The following is an 18,069-nucleotide window of genomic DNA, read 5'->3' on the forward strand; positions in this document are numbered from 1 at the left end:
CCGCCAGTCCCTCCCTCAGCCCCGCCCACTGCCAGCCCCCGCATGCAGCCCTGCCCACTGCCAGTCCCTCCCTCAGCCCCGCCCTCCGCCAGTCCCTCCCTCAGCCCCGCCCGCTGCCAGCCCCTGCATGCAGCCCCGCCCACTGCCAGCCCCGCCCTCCGCCAGTCCCTCCCTCAGCCCCGCCCGCTGCCAGTCCCTGCATGCAGCCCCGCCCACTGCCAGCCCCCTCATGCAGCCCCGCCCTCCGCCAGCCCCTCCCTCAGCCCCACCCTCCGCCAGCCCCTCCCTCAGCCCCGCCCCTGCCCTGGGCCCCTGCACCTCCACCTGGCCCTGGTGCGCATAAGCGGAAAGGCCCCAGGAGAGGGTGCGGGGCTCTCCCTGGGCTGGACAGTGTCAGAGTCCAGGGAGGTGGGAGGGTGACCAACAGGACTACGGCCGGGGAACCTGGCCCCAGCCCTCTCCCTCCAGGGCTTCTGGTGGCTTCCAAACCAGAGAAGGGATGGAGGCAGACAGATGCTGACACGTCAGCCCCTCAAACCCCATCCACAGCAGATCCTATTTCTTACGGCTAATGTCAGCACCCTAACTTTTCTGTACGCGAAGGCAGCCAAAGAGCTGGGGTAAATGGGAAATCAGCAGCGGCCTCCACTTCAGCCCCGCCTCAGTGTTGGCTGTGGAGGGTTGGGGCCTGGGCAGCTAGCCGCCGCCTTCTCACTTCAACCCAGACTTCAGCCGCTGCCCGGGGGAGCGCTGGAGCTTTGAGTTAGACGAGGACTTCACACGTCTGGTTAGAAATACGTCTGAGAACAGAGCACCTGCCCAGCGAGCCCAAGGCCCAAAGTTCAGGTTCCAATGCTGAGACCCTGGCTTCCAGAGGCCTTGTAGAGGAGAGGGCTCCGGGGGTGGGCCCGTGGGTGCTGGGTTGGTGGGTTTTCCAGTCCCCCCACACCTGCCTGGTAACTGCGGCCTCTGCCTTTCTAGACCCAGAGCTCGGACTTCTACAAGCGGGAGGTAAGTTCTAAGGGTGGGGGGAGTGTGGAGAAGGGTCTGTCCATCCTGCCGGTCCAGGTCCCAGCTCTCAACTCGGGTCCCGTGTTGTAGATTGACTACACCAGGAAAGCGCTTGGCAGGACCCGGGTGAAGTCCTCTATCTGTCTTGAGGCGTGAGTGTGCGGTACCCTCCCCCCGACTCTCCAGAGCCTCCTCCCCAAGGCCGGTCCGCACTAGCTACTGGTATGTCCTAGGTACCTTAAGTTCAGCAGCCAGCGCAGTTCACACGACCCGATCATGGCAGGGTGCCTGCCCAGCAACCCCTGGATCACAGATAGTGTGGACTACTGGACCCTGAATGCTCCGACGTGAGCCCCAAGTGGGCGGGTGGGTGGGCGGCCACAGAGGGGCACCGCCGGCCTGGGCTGGCAAGAGTCAGCATCCCCACCTCTCTCCCCACCCAGTGTGGCCACACCTACTAAGCTGCGTGTGGAGCGCTGGGGCTTCAGCTTCTGGGAGCTCCTGGGGGACCCTGTGGGCAGGGCTCACTTCATGGACTTTCTCCAGAAGGAGTTCAGTGGTAAGCAGCTCCTACCCCTGCCCTAGGCCCAAGAGGGGGGATGGGCCTGGGACCCCTCCCACCCAGCCATTGGTGCCCAGTCGGCTGAGGCTGGGCCCCTGATGTGGTGCTTGGCCTCCAGCAGAGAACCTCAGCTTCTGGGAGGCGTGCGAGGAGCTGCGCTTCGGCGGCCAGGCCCAGGTCCCTGGCCTGGTGGACTCGGTGTACCAGTGAGTGGGGGTGGGTGGCCCTGCTCAGCGGGCAGGCAGGCCCTGGCCTGGACCCACTGGGCCGTTCCCTCCCCAGGCAGTTTCTGGCCCCTGGAGCTGCCCGCTGGGTCAACATTGACAGCCGGACGATGGAGCAGACGCTGGAGGGGCTGTCCCAGCCCCACCGCTATGTCCTGGACGACGCGCAGCTGCACATCTACATGCTCATGAAGAAGGTGGGTGGCAGCCTCCGGGTCCCTGCTTCATGGAGCCTTTCGGGCCTATCTCCAGTATCGGTATTTGTCTGTCAAGAATGCCTTCCACTTAACCCAGCTTTGGGTAGACCGCAGCGTGTGAAGGTCCACCTCTCTGCCACCTGTCTGTGGGGGCATCGTCCACACGGCACGGCCCTCTGCGCTCCTCCAGGGCGTCCTTTCCCTTACCATGATCAAGAATGGCTTCAGGGCTGGGAAGGCGGCTCAGTGGTAGAGCGCTTGCCTTGCATACCTGAGGCCCTGGGTTCAATTCCTCAGCACCACATAAGCAAAAAGAAAAAACCCAGAAGTGGCGCTGTGGCTCAAGTGGTAGAGCGCTAGCCTTGAGCTGAAGAGCTGAGGGACAGCGCCCAGGCCCAGAGTTCAGGCCCCATGACTGGACCCCCCCCCCAAAAAAAAGAATGGCTTGAGCGGCGTGGTGCCAGTGGTTCACGTCCATAAACCTGGAGGACCGTAATTCAAAGCCAGCCTGGGCAGCCTCCTGTGAAATCCCCAGCTGGAGGCATGGCTCAAGTGGCAAGCCAGGTAGCACAAGGTACTTGAGTTCAAAACTGTGTACCAGGAAAAAGTATCCGGAGGCTTGACTCAAGTGGTAGAATGCCCGCCTTGCAAATCCAAGACCCTGAGTTCAAATCCAGCACGTCTACGCATTATCAAGAGTGTACACTGTATTTCCAATCCAGATTCAGGTTAGAAATTTTTCTCAACCTCTTTGACCTGGGACCTCCACCCACACTGAGATCCTGTGTTGCTTTTGTTTTGTTTTGCTGTCCTGGGTCTTGAACTTGGGGCCTGGGTGCTGTCCCTAAGCTTGTTTGTGCTTAATGCTAGTGCTCTACCACTTGAGCCATAGCAACATTTCTAGCATTTTCTGAGTAGTTTATTAGAGATAAGAGTCTCCTGGACTTTCCTTCCCCAGCTGTGTCTGAACTGTGCGATCCTGAGATCCCAGCCTCCGGAGTAGCGGGATTACAGGTGTGAGCCATGGTGCCTGACTTGAAATCCTGGTTTTTGAGGGTGCTGACGCAGCTCCTCCTGTCCAGGTGCAGCACGGCACCTGGAAAACATTTGCTTCTTTTTACATGCATTCAACTGGGGGTCTGCCTTAGACAGCTCTGCTATTACTTTCCCTGCCTGGGAATTGCTGTACAGGTTACAGAGATAAACTCAGGCTTACCTAGCAAGTGCCCATTCTAGCCCTTTGTGTGTTACTCTGTGCCAGTCCTGGGACTTGACTCAGCTTCCTAATTCAAGGCTAACACTATACCACAGGAGCCACAACTCTACTTCCTTTTTTTTGAGATAGGGCTTCTAACTTTTCCTGGATTGTCATTTGAACTTGTCCTATCTCTACCTCCCAAACAGCTGGGATTATAGGGGTGAGCTGCCGCACAGGACCGCATGCTTGCTTGGCCTCCTTACTTGGATGGCACTCCACCATTTGAGCCATGTCTCCATCTTATCTCTGCTTTTTTGCTGTTTTTTTCGTGCTTGAAATCGGGGTCATGCTTTTCCCAGTCATGGCTGGTGTTCCACCACTTGAGCTATGCCTATTTTGGCTTTTTGCTAGTTAACTGGAGATAAGATTATTTCCAAAGCTGGGCGTTAGTGGCTCAGGCCTGGAATCCTAGGCTGAGATTGAGGCTCACAGTTCAAAGCCAGGGGCTGGGAAGTTGGCTCAGTGGTAGAGCGCTTGCCTTGCATGCCTGAAGCCCTGGGTTCGATTCCCCAGCACCATATAAGCAAAAAGAAAAAAAGCTGGAAGTGGCGCTGTGGCTCAAGTGGTAGAGTGCTTGCCTTGAGCTGAAGAGCTGAGGGACAGCGCCCAGGCCCAGAGTTCAGGCCCCATGACCAGACCCCTCCAAAAAAAAAAAAAAAAAAAGTCAAGGATTTGTCTGCCCAGACTGGCTTCAAATCATGTGTGTGTGTTGGTCCTGGGGCTTGAACTCAGGGTGTGGGCACTGTTCCTGAGCTCTTGTACTTAAAAGCTGGCACTCTACCTCTTGAGCCACAGCTTCACTTCTGACTTTTTGGTGGTTAATTGGAGATAAGTATCACATGCACTTTCCTCCCCAGGCTGGCTTCTCAGTCTCGAGTAGCCAAGCTACTCGACTTGCTGGTTATTCAGGAAGTGGAGTCTGATGGACTTTCCTGCCTGGGCTGGCTTCCTCTTGATCCTCAGGCCTCAGCCTCTTGAGTGGCTAGAAGCACAAGTCTGGGGTAGTTAACCTCAACCTCCACACCCTGGGCTGAGGCAGGGGCAGGGTCCCGCAATGCGTGGCCAGATGTGGTTGAAGGGTGAGGAGTGGAATGTTGGGAGCCCTGTTGTCTCCTGCAGGACTCCTACCCGCGATTCCTGAAGTCTGACATGTACAAGAGCCTTCTGGTAGACGCGGTGACCCCACCAGAGACCAGGCGAAGGTGAGCTCAGGCAGGGCCTTGTGCCTGCTGGCCGGGAAGGCCCATGCAACTAGGGGACTGGGTCCTCTGGCCACCCACCCTCACCTCAGCCTCTTCCCACCACAGGGTGTTCCCGTTCATGCGGAAGCCCCGGCACTCCAGCCCCAGCCCGGCGCTCCTTCCTGGCTCAGGGGAGTCCGCAGCAGCCTCAGGCGGTGATGAGGCCTAGATGCTCTCCTCATCACTGCAGGGCCGGCCCAGCTGCGACTCCAGGAGGGGCTGCAGCAAGCCCTGTCACTAGAGGGCAGGCGGGCAGGCCGGCAGAGCCCCGCAGCCTGTGTTCTTCAGCTCATCTTGGATGCCCATCCAATCTCCAGAACACTAGGTGAGCCAGTGAGCCACACTTTCCAAAAGATAAGTCGGGGCCTGTCTGTGTGCTTGCACCTGCCCAAGACGGCTCCAATCTCCCGCTGTGACCTGCTGTACGCGGCACGGGCTCCCACCAGAGCCCTGGCCTCTCCTACCAGATTGGCGTACACGTGACCCCAACCATGAGGCTCCCACCTAGGTGGCAGAGCTGGTGTCACTTGCGTCACCAGTGTTAAGTACCCCTATGCCTCTTGTATACCAGAATAAGGCCCAAGACTGGCTCCCTCCACACCACCCCATCCCCAGCACTGGCCCCTTCTCCTGCAGCTGCACAGAAATAAATTTGCTGGTCCTCATGCGTTCTGAACGCCTCCCAAGGTCCCGCCTGTGGTGTGCACACATGCGGTGTGTGGCAAGCGTGTGCAGCCCAGGCCTGTGGTGTGTGATGTGATATGGGGGAGGTGTGTGGAGTCCTGGGCTGTAGGGCTGATGGAGGAACTGGGCCTTCTGGGCTGGATCTGTCCAGACTGGGGGGGGTGGGGGCTGAGGAGCGCATCTGTGCCCTGCCTCCAAGGAAAGTGGGGTGTGCAGGTGCAGAGGGAGCCCAAGATGCTGTGTGGGAGGGGCTCTGGCCATGGACCCAGGGTCTCCCATGAAGCCTCACAGACTGCCTGCCTGCGGCCACCAGTGAACCCCAACTCCTCTCCAGAGTGCACCCCACCTGTCCCAGGTTCTACCTGTTCTACCAGGGCCATCTTCCCGGGGTGGGGGGCATTCTATCAGGGCCACCATCTTCCCGGGGTGGAGGGGCATTCTATCAGGGCCACCATCTTCCCGGGGTGGGTGGGGCATTCTGTCAGGGCCGCCATCTTCCCCACGGCACAGAAGTCCTCAGCCTAGAGAGCCTGTGGAGGTGGTGTGGGCGCAGTTGGTACACCTGCTGGGTGGAGATGGGCGGGGCCTTTGCCCCCTGGAGCCCACAGTTTGGCCAGCCCCTCCTGGTCACCACTCCCAGTGCAGGATCAGGCCGATGGCACAAGACTCACACTTGGCCAGTGACAGTGCAAATCATTTATGCTGTTGTTTTCTGCGATGGCGGAGTCAGAGGGCTACTTTGGCTACAAAGCTTGGGCTCCGGTCTGGTACACGGCTGCCCTTGGGCCTCAGTAGCAACAAGGCACAGAAGTGAGTCCTGTTCAAGTGAGCACTAGGAGTGGAGCAGGAAGTGCTCCCCTCCCCTGGGCCAGGGACCTCCTGAGGGGCAGCCTGGACATGCACTGGGACCTCAAGGGCACCATACACTGCGGTACAGTCCCTGCCCGCCTGCAGAGCCAATGCCTGCTCTCCAGAACTGAGAACCATTCTTTTCCCTCCACACCCAACACCTTCCATCTGTTCTAGGAGGGGCTGCACAGGCGCCAGTTCCCACGATGCCTCCAGGGCTCGCCGCCCCCCCGAGGGTGGGGCTGGTGCAGGAGCAGGAGAAAGGGAACCAGCGCCTGAGCGGGGGTGGCGTGCCTCTCCGTCGTGGCCCCTCCCGTGAGAGGCTAGTAGTAAGGAGGGCACGGAGATTGGGCGCTGCCCAGTGGTCCAGGGAGACAACAGGGAGGCAGTCTGGCCTTGACCCCTGGCTGTAGGCAAGACTGTGGAGGGCCAGGAGGACAGGTGTGCCCTCCCACCAACCACCCAATACGTCTAGTAAGGCCACAGCTCCCGAGGAGGCGGTCATGCTGTCCGGAGGGAGGGGCCAGCAGGGCGGCAGCAGGGAGTAGACGGCTCCCTGTGCTCCAGCTGACGCTGCCTAGGCTGCACTGAGGTACCTCAGCCGGGAGAAGCGGTCCTTGATGGCCCGGTCGCTCTCTGACCCGCCCTCACCCAGGCGGACCACTCTGCTGCCGGGGACCAGGTCTTGCACCTTGTGCTTGGCCACGGAGACCAGGCCAGGCTCATGGGAGCTTGCAGGGCCTGTCAGGAGCACATAGGCAGCATGGCGATTCGGCTCAAACAGGACCACTGTGGGGAACACGGGAACAGCACCTCTCAGTACTGGCCAGCGCAGAGCTGGGGCGGGGAGCAGCCCCAGGCCTGCGGCTGATTCTGTACTCACCGTCAAAGGCAACGACGTTGGCAGACACATTGGCCAGCTCCAGCAGGATACTGGGCAGGGTGGGGTGGAACATGTACAGGCTGTGCTGGGCATCTCGGGGCTCCTGGGGTGGGGACCAGCAACAGGCCTCACTCCTGCTATTCCTGTCCAAGCCAGATCTGGGCCCCAGCCTCGCCCTCGGCAGTGTTCAGGTCACCCCCCCCCCCCATGGATGGCGCTGTCAGAGCGGCCACGCCTAGAGCTCTGTGTCAACCTGGTCCTGCCTGGGGGCTCACAAACAGGTAACTTCCTCTCCATACCCACCTGCAACTCCCTCTTCCCCCAGCCCTGGGCCTGGCTCTGGTCTTCCTGGTGTCCATTAGTGCCTGCCCTAACACAGGCCTTCAGAGTCTCTCGGGCTCCCTCTCACATGCCCCAAGAAGACTTCCTCAGGACAACCCCCCCCGCCCCCCATCCTGCACTGGCCCGGTCACGGACAGCCTCCAGGAGGGCCCTGGCCTGGGCTCTGTCCCTGGCTTCTGCAGTGATGTTGATAGGATCCCCATACCATCACACTGGTGCCAATCAACTCATGGAGGCCCCAGAAGAAGAAGGCTGAGCGGTGGTCTGTGGTCAGCAGGCTGACAGATGGCGGGGCGCCGGGGAAGCTTGGGAGGGCCTGGCTCCATAGGACAGCCCCAGTGCTGAGGTCCAGAAACAGCATCTGGGGAAGGAGGAGACGCTGAGAGACCATCTGTCAGCCCCAGCGTGTGCCAGCAACACTGCAGGCAGCCGTGCTCCGAGGACAGCCAGAACCTCCTCACCGCTTCCAAAGGCAGCACTACAAGGGCCAGAATCCTGTCTTCTTTCACACAGTTTGTCCTTAGACAAGTTAGACTCTAGAGGAAGCAAGCCCAGCCCACCTGTCTGTCAATGCCGGTTCCGTTTTCAATGACCACAGCGAGGGTGTCTGGTTTGTAGTGGCCGAGGATGGGTTTTCTAGAAAGAGAGATAACAAGAGGTCACAAGGGGTCTCTATAAGGAGCTCTAAGATAAAGGCAATTCCTGGGACAGGTACGATACTCAGTCTTCTGTGGCTTCATCTAGACAGGCTGGGCTGCCCACATCCAGCCCCAGGACAAGGAGCTGGCCCCCTGACCCGGAGGCAAAGGGCAGCTGAGATTCTGCTGGCGGAGGTGCCATCTGCTGTGCCAGCGGCCCATGGGCTGGGGACTCTGGAGAGGCTGACCCATGTGTGGTCTGCAACCACTGCCCAGCTCTGGAGAAAAACTGTACCTCAGGATCCGGGCTCCACTGACGGTCCACCTGGGGGTCAGCTCCTGCCCATCCAGCAGCACGCAGGCCTCGGAGGTCACAAGGAGCACGTCCTGACCAGTGTTCCCTCGGACGTTCATCAGGTGGCGGACTTCTCCAGAGCTGGGTGAGGACAGCGGGAGAAAAGTGCTCAGGGACTTTGGGATAAGCCTCGGCGGCAGGGTGGCTTCCTGTGGGGCCCAACGCCACACCTTCCCTCCCTGGCTGCCCATCCTGAGAGCTGAGCTGGCAGGGGGATGGGGATGGGAGCCCTGTCAGCTGGCAGGGGGATGGGGATGGGAGCCCTGTCAGCTGGCAGGGGGATGGGGATGGGAGTCCTGAGAGCTGACAGGGGGATGGGGATGGGAGTCCTGTCAGCTGACAGGGGGATGGGGATGGGAGCCCTGTCAGCTGACAGGGGGATGGGGGTGGGAGTCCTGAGAGCTGGCAGGGGGATGGGGGCAGGAGTCCTGTCAGCACTCCCACCCCTCTGCGCTACCTGGCTTTCATCGACCCACTCCCTGTGGCTGGAGGCACCATGGCCTACGTCCAGCAAGGCCCAGTGCCTGCTTGGCTGCCCCATGTCCATACAGATCATACCTGACTGAGGCCCATGGCCTGTAGGACGGAGTTCTCTGTGTCAGACCAACCTGTGCAGAAGCCTCCTGTGTTCAGAGGTATTGAGCATGTTCTCCCAGAGGGGGTCATTCGTAAACGGGCCATCTCTCCCGGTCACTTTCTCATAAAGACCCTTCACGGAGCAGCCACAGAGAAAGCTCACTATTCAAAACACAGAAGAGCTAACGTCAACACAGTTGCTCCACTTCCGGGAGCACGCAGTGCCACATGCACCCTGGACCATCAGTGTGTGTCGACTCCCAGCAACACAGGCAGGAGCTATGTGACGCTGGCTCACACTCGTCATCCTAGCCAATCAAGAGGCTGAGATCTGAGGATTTTAGTTCAAAGCCAACCCAGGCAAAAAAGTCTGTATCCAACTGACAACAACAACAACAACAAAGCAGGAAGTAAAGGTGTGGCTCCCGTAGTAGAGCACCAGTCCTGAGCAAGAAAGTCAAGTAAGAGTGGGGGCCCTGAGCACTGACAGAATAAACACACAGAACAGAACAGCAGGAGTGGAGCAGGTGCTGCTGAACCGGGGGCGGGAGTAGCCTCCCTCAGAAACAGTTTTCTCCCAAGTGCCTGTTAGTTAAGAACAGCACCACTTGACAACACGTACAGGGCTCAATACATCTACACATAAACAGACCAAGTATACTTAGGGGACGTGTGCAAAGCATGACCCCTCTGAATAACTAATTTACCGTTTATTAAAACAAATACCAGGAAATGGAAACATAGCTTAGGAGGTGGGCAAAGTGTGTGTGTGGGGACACATTGTGTGTGTGTAAATTATGTAAAAAATTAACTACGTAACCAGGGCAAGAAAAAAGGGAGGGAACAAAGGAAGGGGTGACACTAACCAAGAAGCATTATACTCACAATTAGAACCCCTCTGTACAACTACTTAAAAAAAAAAGACCCACATGGCTTTGATTATTATTATTATTGTTTGGGTCCGGTCATGGGGCCTGAACTCTGGGCCTGGGCGCTGTCCCTCAGCTCTTCAGCTCAAGGCTAGCGCTCTATCACTTGAACCACAGCGCCACTTCCGGCTTTTTTTCTTTTTGCTTATGTGGTGCTGAGGAATCGAACCCAGGGCCTCAGGCATGCAAGGCAAGCGCTCTACCACTGCGCCACCTTCCCAGTCCCCGCATGGCTTTGAGAGAAAAGTCTGTCTCAGGTGTGTGGCAGAGGACGTACCGCAGGGCAGGAGGATGTAGTGTGCACCTGTCCAGGTGATGTGGAGAAGGGCCCCATGGTCTCCATTCACATCAAGGGCACCTCTGTGGCCAATCTGGTGCCCGGTGTTGAGTGAATAGATGTCCCCGCTGACCTGCAGTGATAAAAGGGCGGCAGGGGAGAGATAGACCTGGATCCACAGCGGGGAGAGGGGCATTTTAGGAGCTGTCGAAAAAAAGGCGTCCAATTCTCTTGGTTTTGGGGGCAAGAATGCCTTGAAATAAGAGCGACTGACTGGGAGCATCTGTGTTGCACACCCTGCTTAGGAGGTAAAGGAGGCCCTGGGCTAAATCCCGCCCTACTTTCTGGGAGGGCTCACAGCTGCCTAGAGGGACGGGCCAGTCCAGTGTACAGAGCCCCAGCTGAATGTCCAGACAAGTGGTCAGACACAAATCCTTCCGGGAGGAAGCGGCTGGGCCTGGGCCACCTGGGAGGAGAGCCGTGTGATCCTCACCTTCTTCCCCTCCTGGGTGAGGAGCAGCAGGTCTGGAACAGCATCGCCATCCACATCAGGCACCTGGAGCAGAGGGCTCAGGACAGAGGTGTTCTCGCTGAGGTTGCTGGGGTGGCTCCACAGGGTGTTCCCTGGAACCAGGCACATCACCGTTGCTTGTGGCCCTGTATCCTGTGGCAACCGCATGGCAGATCCACCCACAAGCATGCTGCACGCTCAGAAACAGGGTCACGAGCAAGCACAGCTAACGGTCTTCATTGAGGAAAGACAGATACAATACGCCCGAGTGAAAAGCGACTGAGTGCCCACAAGAAAATGGTAGCTGCTAGTCACTCCTTATTTCATGTCTGAGTTTCCTATTAGTAGGTCCTGAGCAAGGTCTGTTACAGGAGACTTGGCCACTGACTGCCCGCCTACTCAGGGGACAGGACTTGACCCTGCCAGGGCTGGAAACCCCCAGGAACCTGCCTTGGTTCCAGACACAGGTACATCCTTTAGCTTCAGGAAGGAGAATGCCCAAAAAAGGGCCTATGGCTGGGAATGTGGGTTTGATTCCTCAGTACCACATACACAGAAAAAGCTGGAAGTGGCGCTGTGGCTCAAGTGATAGAGCGCTAGCCTTGAGCTGAAGAGCTGAGGGACAGCGCCCAGGCCCAGAGTTCAGGCCCCATGACTGACAAAAAAAGAAAAAAAAAAAGTCTCATGGCCTTTCCTGCCTGAGCTGGCTTCAAACCATGATCCTTGGATCTCAGCCTAGGATTGTAGGTGTGAGCCACCGAGCCGAGACTTTGGTCTGAATGTGTAGATCAGTGATAGAGTACTTGCTAGCATGGATCCCAGCACCACACACACTTAGGCTAATACATACGTAAGCAAAACAACAGCATGTAAGGGAAATACCAAAATCTATCAATCGAGGCACAGAATGCCTTATGGCTCTGGGCCATCTCCAAGTTACTTCTCACGATGCTTTCTTCCCCTGGTGCTCACATACGGCCTGTTAAGGCTCAGCCGACTTGAGCCCCAGAGTACAAGCACCAACAGGGCCAGATTAGCCATTACGCATCTCCTCTTCACTTGTTTGCCCATGTGGGTGATGCCGATTGCCTCATGTAACTGAAACATGCAAATCGGGCATTGTAAGACATGAGTGTCATATGCCAAGCAGCTGGAGGGCCTGAGGTGTGTGAATTCCCAGTAGTCACACCTGGAAGTCTCCCCAGTAAGAACATCTTCCTTGGCAGCGTACCTGTGAATAGGTCAACTGCAATGAGAGAACCAGGTCTTCCTACAAAGATGCAGGTAGAAGACGCCTCATTGTTTGACGGCTGCAGCACAGCACACTCCACCAGGGCCACGTCTTGAGCCACAGGCCTCTCCCAGAGGATCTCACCATTGGCCCCAGACACAGCAGCCACAAAGGCACAGGGGGTGGAAAAGCCTAGAAGGAAAACCGCACTGGCTGGTCAGGCTGGCCTAGCTACACTGCCAGCTCTTGTCCTCACTGACCCTGCCTAGGCCAGCACCCATTTCCCTAATCCTCACCTACCTGGGGTAGTGATGGCCTTGGCCCCGTGGGGTGGGGAGGGGAGCCGGCCATCTCACCTCTGCCAGACCCAAATACCATAGAAGGGAGAGGGGACCCTTCCCACAGAGAGCCCCTTGTTCAGATAAAGTAAAAATTACCTTCACCAGCACAGGATCTGGTGAAATTGTTACTGCTGTTGGTGTTTTTATAAAGGAAGAGAACATCTTGAATCCTGTCCCTGTTTATGTCCTCCATGGTCAGAAAGTCGTAGATGACTGAAAAAAAAAATCCACAGAGTGTTGCCGAGGGTATGACTGTCTACGGGGAAGGCCATGCACCATACACTTTTGTTCTGGAGTCTGTTGTGCAATGAAACCTGTCACCCAACAAAAGTAGCATATTCCTCACTAAGAAGAAACATTTTCCAGAGTTTCTCTTCAGAAGTGCAGCAAATCTTCATGAGGATGAAAATGGGAACATCTTCCTTTCCGTGTGCACGTGCATGTGTGTGTGCATAACAGGATCTTGCTCTGTAGGCCAGGCTGGTTGTGAACTCAAGATCCTCATCTCCATTGCCTAAGTACACTACCAAGGAACATGACAGACATTCTGGTACCATGAAAAGGTCTTTTGTATACCTTTTGTTAAGGAGAGAGTCCTAGGCCAGTGTGGGACAGACGCAGCCTAAGTGCTTGCTGCTTCCTTTCACCAAAAGACTTAAATGACCACCTTCTGAGATCAGACAAGATCAGGCATATTGACGCTGGTATGGCTATAGATTAAGATCTTGACTCAAAAATAAAAAAAGGGGGCTGGGAAGGTGGCTCAGTGGTAGAGCGCTTGCCTTGCATGCTCAAGGCCCTGGGTTCGATTCCTCAGCACCACATAAGCAAAAAGAAAAAAGCCGGAAGTGGCGCTGTGGCTCAAGTGGTAGAGCGCCAGCCTTGAGCTGAAGAGCTGAGGGACAGCGGCCAGGCCCAGAGTTCAGGCCCCATGACCGGACCCCCCCAAAAAAATAATAAAAATTAAAATTAAAAAAGGGTCAACACTGGATATCAGTAGCTCATACCTGTAAGCCTACCTACTCAGAAGGTTGAGATCTAAAGATCATGGTTCAAAGCCAGCATGTGCAGGAAAGTCTGTGAAACTCTTCTCTCTAACCAACAAAACAGCCAGACATGAAGCTGTGGCTCAAGCAGAGCTGTGGCTCAAGTGGTTCAGTGCTAGCCTTTGGCACAAAAGCTCAGGGACAGTGCCCAAGTCCTGAATTCAAAACCCTAGGAACAGTACAAAAAAAAAAAAAATTGAGCTATAGTTCAAGGTAGGTAGAGAACCTGCCTATCATGTGTGAGGTACTGGGTTAAAACCCCAGTACCAAAAAAAGAAAAAGAAAAAAAGAAATTGACCTTCAAAAGTGGTGTTGGTGGTAGGGTTGGGAAGGTGGCTCAGTGGTAGAGCGCTTGCCTTGCATGCCTGAGGCCCTGGGTTCGATTCCTCAGCACCACATAAGCAAAATCCAGAAATAGTGCCGTGGCTCAAGTGATAGAGCGCTAGCCTTGAGCTGAAGAGCTGAGGGACAGCGCCCAGGCCCAGAGTTCAGGCCCCAGACCGACAAAAAAAAAACAAGGTGGAGGCATGGTTCAAAATGACTTAAGTAGGGTTGGGAAGGTGGCTCAGTGGTAGAGCGCTTGCCTTGCATGCCTGAGGCCCTGGGTTCGATTCCTCAGCACCACATAAGCAAAAAAGAAAAAAAAAAAAAAAGCCGAAGTGGCACCGAGGCTCAAGTGGTAGAGCGCTAACAATGAGCTGAGGGACAGCGCCCAGGCCCAGAGTTCAGGCCCCACGACCAGACCAAAAAAAAAAAAAAAAAGTGGTGTTGGTGGCCTCACACTTGTAATCCTATCTACTCCAGAGGCTAAGATCTGAGGATTGCAGTTCAAAGCCAGCCTACACAGGAAAGTCTGTGAGACTCTTACCTACAATTAACCACAAGAAAACTAGAAGTGGTGCTGTGGCTCACCTTGAGCTGAAGAGCTGAGGGACAGTGTCCAGGTCGAGTTCAAGCCCCACAACTGATTCCCCTCTCCCCCCCGCCAAAAAATGGTAAGAAGATAACCTATGACATAGGAGAAAGTATTTACAAATCATATGTAGGACAGGGATTACGCTGTGTGTATGTGTGTGTGTGTGTGTGTGTGTGAGAGAGAGAGGGGTGGAGCTCGAACTCGGCCTGGGCGCTGTCCCTGAGCTCTTTAGCTCAAGGCAAGTGCTCTACCACTTGAGTCATGGTGCCACTTCCAACCCAGAATATTTTAAGAGTATCCTAAACAGCAAATTCAGCTATTCAGTTGAAAAATATGGAAAGGATTTGATAAACATTTCTCCTAAGAAGAGATGCAAAGGCCCAGTAGGACATAAAAAGATGTTCATTATCACTAGTAATTAGGGAAATGAAAAAACCTTAAGATATCTTTTCAGACCCATTATGACTCTGTACTCAGGAAAACAAAAACAAAAGCAGAAAACAAATGTTGTTCTGGGAACTCTTGTGCATTGCTGGTGAGAATGTAAAAAGGTGCAACAACGTAAAGAATGTCTGGCAGCTTCTTAGAAGAGTTAAGTAGCATGTGTTCCAGAAGCTCCATTCCTTTGGTTCTTATCTGCCAAAATTCAAAGCAAGGATTCATATTACTTGTGTATAGCAGCGTTATCCACAATGGCCCCAAAGTAGAAATTGTCATGTACATTAATGGATGGATGGATAAGCAAAATGTGGGGGCAGATGGCCCTTTGTGTGACTCCACAGATTCAATCAATTTTTATTTAAAATATTCAGAAAAAGGAAAACAGAGCTAGACATGGTAGCGCATCCTTATAATCCCAGATTTTGAGGTCATGCCAGGCAAAAGTTAGTAATATCCTATCAAAAATCAGCTGGAAGCTGGGCACCAGTGGCTTCTGCTTTATAATCCTACTACACAGAAGGCTAAGCTCTAGGGATCAAAGAAATAGCCTAGGCATGACAAATCTGTGAGACTCTTATATCCAATTCACTGGAAAAAGCTGAAAATGGAGGTGTGGTTTAAGTGGTAGAGCCAAAATTAGAGTTCAAGACCCTGAGTTCAAGCCCCAGTAGTGGAAAAAAAATGAGCTGGTCATAGGGGTACATGCCTGTAATCCTTGCTACTAAGAAGGCCAGAGGTAAGAAGATTGCAGTCTGAGGTAGTTCTGGGCAAAGTCAGCAAGAGTAAAAGCAAAAGGAGGAAGGGGAAAGATTAGCTCAAGTAGTAGAGTACTTGCTTTACTAGTAGTAACAAGCACAAGGCCCTAAGTTTAATTCTTGGTACTGTCCTGTAAAAAATTTTCTCAACTATTGATCTAATGCTTTTCATCCCAGGAACCCAGCATTGGTTCAACAAATGTAAAATCAACTAATACTCCATGTGACAGAATACTACATACGTGTAGACATGCAAAAGGCATCTGACAAAATCCAATACCCTTTAATGATAAGACCAATCTCTCTGAACTAATAGTGAAGTCATATTTAATGTTGAAAGATCCATAACCTTGCAGCCAGGTGCCACGGCCACACTGGTCATCTTAGCTACTCAGAAGGCTGAGGTCTGAGGATCCCAGTTCAAAGCCTACCCAGACAGGAAAGTCTATGAGACTCTTATCTCCAATCAATCACAAAAAGTCAGAAATGGAGCTCTGGCTCAAGTGGTAGAGTACTAGCCTTGAGCACAAAAGCTCAAGGACAGCATCCAAGCCCTCAGTGCAAGTCCTAGAACCAGCACACATAGAAAAAAGAGAATATTCTGATATACATTTAATAAAAGATGAGCAAGATGTACACTAAACACCATCAAGCATTATGAACACTAAAAGTCTAGATAAAAGCCAAGTGTGAAGGCACATGCTTGCTGGTTGAGGCAGGGATAGGTCAGAAATTGGGAGGACTGTAATTCAAGGCTAGCCTGGACAAAAAATAGTAAGAGCCCATTTCAATAAGTAGGGCAAGCATGGTAGTGTGTGCTTGTAACTCTAGTTACTGGCAGGCACCAAGAGGAGATGGCAAGCCGGCTGCTGGTGGCTCAGGCCTGTAACCCTTACACTCAGGAGGCTGAGGATTGAGGCTCAAAGCCAGCTCAGGCCAGAAGTGGTGCTGTGGCTCAAGTGGTAGAGCACTAGCCTTGAGCACAGAGAGGCTCTAGGACAGAGCCCAGACCCTGGGTTCAAGCCCCAGGACCAGCTTACCACACCAGAAAAGGGAAAGTATACAAAGATCTGAAACCTCTTACACTCACCAGCAGCTTGACTGGGAACATGCTGTTTCCCAGGAGACCAAGTAAGGCCAATTCAATTGCTTTTCTTTCACAAGCACCGATTTAGGGGAAGAGAAAGGAAGGTGCACTTTGGTGCAGTTTTATATTGGCCAGAGCACATCAACGTAATGCTGCATGTTTTTCACATGTTACACGGCCATCTCTAAATCCTTAGCCATTTGATTTCTTTCATTGAAATGTAACCCACAGGCCACTTGTGCTGATTTACCCATCCAAGCAGTACTTCCATTGTACTCAGGCTGCTCCACAGGTCCCTAAGGACTGGGGCTGTGTGGCCTAATACTCTGTACTGCCCCCCCAAATCAACAGCTCTCTTTATAAATCCCAGAATGCCTTGGATACAGTCACCAGTGACTGAGTGATGAAGTAGTGCCCGTCAAGCTCCACCTTTGGACCCACAGACACATCCTGCTGCCCAGGAGAGCGTTTGGAAGCTGGCGAGAGGAGAGACCCTTTGAGGCTCACCGGCAGCGTTGTAATCAATCCTCCACATCTGAAGTGATGCTGGACATGGGATAAGGAATGAGACCACAAACACGACAGAAAGGCAGATAAACAAGGAGAGGAAGAAGGCCACTGCCCGGCAGCGCGAGAGCCTGGACTGCAGAGGCTTGCTTTTCAAATGGTCTTCATTTTTCAACTGATTTTTCAGATTTTCTTGTGATTTTCTGCCTTCATTCTTCAAGGGGTGGTTCTCAGCTTCTAAATCCTTATTGTCCGTCATCCTGTGCATATTCCAAGCATGAACTAATGATCACTGCATCAATAAAACAAGAGGTGGTTAAGGCCAGCTGCCCCACTGCACAAAGCAGCACTGAGCAGGTTACAGTGCAGCTCTGAACCATCAGCCCCTCAGACAAAAGCTCTATCAGCGGGGCATGGTGGTGTATTCAAGAGCTGAAAGGATTATGAATTTGAGGCCAGACTTGGTAAAGTTAGTATAACCATACCTCAAATCCAAAATAAAGACAAAGGATTGAGAATACATAGTTAAAATGGTAGTGTTTGCCTAACTACCGAGAAGCCTTGTATTCAGTGACTAAATACCACAAGGAAAATAAAATACTATGTAACTGTGTAGGATGGCAGAATCAACAGATTCTACTTAGGGTCTCTAAGGAACGCAGAAGGAAAGGCAAACCGGTTATGCAGAGCCAGCAGGGTCTCTAAGGAACGCAGAAGGAAAGGCAAACCGGTTGTGCAGAGCCAGCAGGAAATACTCTACACCTAGCACACAGGTGTGTCCTGCCGGCTTCATCTACAAGTGGTAGTTGCAGCTGACTGCAGCTCACACATTAATCATTAACTAAGTCCTGCCTGCATCTGCTGGGCACATCTGGCCAGCTTCTCGGCAAAAGGCTACCCAAGTAAGAGTTTGGTAAAACCTACATTCTCACACATGGACTTGACGATCAAGGAATCTTAGGTGAAGATGGGTTCTGGGGTCAAGCTTACCTTTAGCCTGTGTGACCTGGGACTGGGATTTAATTTGTCTGCACCTCTATTTCCTTATCAGTAAAAGGGATACAACATCTACTTTTAAGGATTAAATTAGCATGCACATAAACCACTTACAGGGGCTGGGAAGGTGGCTCAGTGGTAGAGCGCTTGCCTTGCATGCCTGAGGCCCTGGGTTCGATTCCTCAGCACCACTTAAGCAAAAAGAAAAAAGC

The 18,069-nt window shown here is 53.9% G+C and overlaps 2 protein-coding genes across 2 annotated transcripts in view; one reads left to right on the forward strand and one right to left on the reverse strand.

Moving 5' to 3' along the window:
• Positions 1-4,662, forward strand: part of Rgs11 (regulator of G-protein signaling 11) — a 7,649-nt gene extending 2,987 nt beyond the window's left edge. Inside the window, exons 8-15 of the mRNA XM_013011299.1 lie at positions 988-1,011; positions 1,102-1,163; positions 1,245-1,358; positions 1,455-1,570; positions 1,692-1,779; positions 1,856-1,994; positions 4,372-4,454; positions 4,560-4,662. Of these exons, the coding sequence (XP_012866753.1) occupies positions 988-1,011; positions 1,102-1,163; positions 1,245-1,358; positions 1,455-1,570; positions 1,692-1,779; positions 1,856-1,994; positions 4,372-4,454; positions 4,560-4,662 (729 nt within the window). The remainder of the gene's footprint in view (positions 1-987; positions 1,012-1,101; positions 1,164-1,244; positions 1,359-1,454; positions 1,571-1,691; positions 1,780-1,855; positions 1,995-4,371; positions 4,455-4,559) is intronic.
• A 1,483-nt stretch (positions 4,663-6,145) lies between these two features.
• Itfg3 (integrin alpha FG-GAP repeat containing 3) lies at positions 6,146-17,167 on the reverse strand. Its single transcript, XM_013011795.1, has 11 exons — positions 16,862-17,167; positions 12,206-12,322; positions 11,769-11,960; positions 10,520-10,650; positions 10,027-10,159; positions 8,853-8,982; positions 8,185-8,325; positions 7,812-7,887; positions 7,457-7,612; positions 6,910-7,012; positions 6,146-6,815 (listed from the first exon to the last, which is right to left on the reverse strand). Exons 1-11 carry the CDS (start codon positions 17,127-17,129, stop codon positions 6,604-6,606), a joined length of 1,659 nt encoding a protein of 552 aa, XP_012867249.1. The 5' UTR covers positions 17,130-17,167; the 3' UTR covers positions 6,146-6,603.
• Positions 17,168-18,069: the final 902 nt, after the last annotated feature.

This window comes from Dipodomys ordii, unplaced genomic scaffold (genome assembly GCF_000151885.1).
Source record: "Dipodomys ordii isolate 6190 unplaced genomic scaffold, Dord_2.0 Scaffold14, whole genome shotgun sequence".
NCBI lineage: Eukaryota > Metazoa > Chordata > Mammalia > Rodentia > Heteromyidae > Dipodomys > Dipodomys ordii.

Coding starts and splice junctions, on each gene's coding strand:
- Itfg3 (XM_013011795.1), bottom strand. CDS start 17,129: ATGCACAGGATGACGGACAATAAGGATTTAGAAGCTGAGAACCACCCC. Junction 11,961..12,205: donor CAGATCCTGTGCTGGTGAAG/GTAATTTTTACT, acceptor TTTTCCTTCTAG/GCTTTTCCACCCCCTGTGCC. Junction 7,888..8,184: donor AGTGGAGCCCGGATCCTGAG/GTACAGTTTTTC, acceptor CTCTCTTTCTAG/AAAACCCATCCTCGGCCACT.